At 37.1% G+C, this 2188-nt stretch overlaps 1 protein-coding gene across 1 annotated transcript in view; it reads right to left on the reverse strand.

Moving 5' to 3' along the window:
• Positions 1 to 2188, reverse strand: part of LOC106867680 (dynein axonemal heavy chain 6-like) — a 319316-nt gene that overhangs the window by 296090 nt on the left and 21038 nt on the right. The window contains exons 10-11 of the mRNA XM_052973027.1: positions 1596 to 1603; positions 1288 to 1389 (exon numbers count right to left, since the gene is read on the reverse strand). Coding sequence (XP_052828987.1) covers positions 1288 to 1389; positions 1596 to 1603 — 110 coding nt within the window. The remainder of the gene's footprint in view (positions 1 to 1287; positions 1390 to 1595; positions 1604 to 2188) is intronic.

Genomic DNA, 2188 nt, shown 5'->3' on the forward strand with positions numbered 1-2188 from the left:
TTTTTTTTTTTTTTTTTTGCTCATCAAAGTTCTGAAGAACAAAAAAAATGATGAGGGTGTTATTAATATTAGTGTAATGACTCCCCACTAGACATAACAAAATATCTATGGTAAGAATCCAAACTAATAAAGCAGACATGATTAAATATATTCAAATTATGACCATCTTGTTTTTCTTCAAGAATAGTGTACACAAGGTAATAATGTGTAGCTTGAGGGAGATTTTACCTGTTATTATTAGAAGGCCAAGTAACCACACAGAGACTTCCCTCAGTGGTTTGCTGGAAAGAAGTCTTAACCCTCTAGCATTTAAACTGGCCATATCAGGCCAAAATATTCTACTTTTATTATGTTCAAACTGACCAGATCTGTCCTCTCACACCTATCCTACAGTATCATTCTAAAAATAAACACAATCATATCCTTTAAATCTTAAAGCTACAAGATAATGCAGGAGTTATTCTAAACAATGCAAATAAATAAGCATTACATGGCTTAGTGATTAGGCTCACAATCATGAGGTAGTGAGTTCGATTCCTCGACCAGGCTGTGTGTTGTGTTCTTGAGCAAGACACTTTATTTCACGTTGCTCCAGTTCACTCAGATGTAGAAATGAGTTGTGACGTCACTGGTGCCAAGCTGTATCGGCCTTTGCCTTTCCCTTGGATAACATCAGTGGTGTGGAGAGGGGAGGCTGGTATGCATGGGCAACTGCTGGCTTTCCACAAACAACCTTGCCTGAACTTGTGCCTGGGAGGGTAACTTTCTAGGTGCAGTACCATGGGCATTCATGACTGAAAGGGGTCTTTACTCTTTACCCTTTTACATATGACTGAATAATTTGAATGCTAAAGGGTTAAGGAGTGAAGAATTTGTCTATTTCTATATCAACAATCTACGCTTCGTTAAACTAGATATAAGTTACTGATGAAAATCAGTGCATTGTATTTTTGTTTAGTCTTTCATAAATAGAAATAATGAGTGATATACAAGGGAATGCTGAAAAGTCTCTGGCATTAAGGGTATCATGAAAGGCCTGGTTGGTAGCCCAACCTTCCAAGTTCTTTTACAGGGCTTAAAAAAACTGAAGGACCACTGCAATAAGTGTGTGAGACTGAGAGGAGAATATATTGGATAAAATCATAATTAACTGATCCTTCCATATTTTCTTTTACCCAAAGCCTGGAACTTTTCAGCACCCCTGCATATATTTTTTTTTATTTTATCAAGGTTTGAAACATGATAAAAGGTTTGATATTACAAAGAAAAATGTGCAAAATAGGTCACCTGGTAAACAGCAAGAATTTCAGGAGATATCGGGACGTTGTACACTGTTATAATATCATATATTCGATTGACTACTTGAAGTTCAAGAGCTAGTGTTTCTACCTGCAAAAAAAATATAAATAAACATATTAGAAATGATAAAATATTAAATCTATTATACAAAATTAAATAACTTAGCTGAAAACAGGTGCCAACCATTTAACCTATAAGCAAATGTAATCATCTCTTTCCACTGTTGTCCCATCCCAATGTCCCACTAGGTCAAATATAGAAGGGGCAAAAAGGCATCTATGTCAGCATGTGATTACACAGGCATCTAAAAGAATTGGCAAAAGCATGGTACATGCTGTTAAATCATACTCACTTATGGGCAATGGTTATGGCTATATTTTATCAATCAGTTCTATCTAGGAAATACGTGTGTGTGTGTATGGAGGCATGTGGCTTAGTTGTTAGGGTGTTGCATTCATGATGATAAGATTGTGGTTTCGATTGTTGGAGCAGGCAATGCATTGTGTTCTTGAGCAAGCAACACTTCATTTTATGTTGCTCCAGTCCACTCAGCTGGCAAAAATGAGTATTCTTGTGATGGACCAGAGTCCCATCCAAAAAGAAGCACGATGGGCAGATACTGGTATCATGCAACTGGCACCTGTTCTGGTGACACATAAAAGCACCCATTACACTCCTAGAGTGGTTGGCATTAGGAAGGGCATCCAGCCATAGAAACCATGCCAAAACGGACTGGTGTCTGGTGCAGCCCCTCAGCTTGCCAGCCCTGATAGAACCAGCCAACTCATGCCAGCATGGACAACAAATGTTAAATGTTGATGATAATGAAGTATATATGTATATATGTGTATGTGTATATATATATATATATAGACATACATATATATAT

Source organism: Octopus bimaculoides, chromosome 14, assembly GCF_001194135.2.
Source record: "Octopus bimaculoides isolate UCB-OBI-ISO-001 chromosome 14, ASM119413v2, whole genome shotgun sequence".
NCBI classification, from domain to species: domain Eukaryota; kingdom Metazoa; phylum Mollusca; class Cephalopoda; order Octopoda; family Octopodidae; genus Octopus; species Octopus bimaculoides.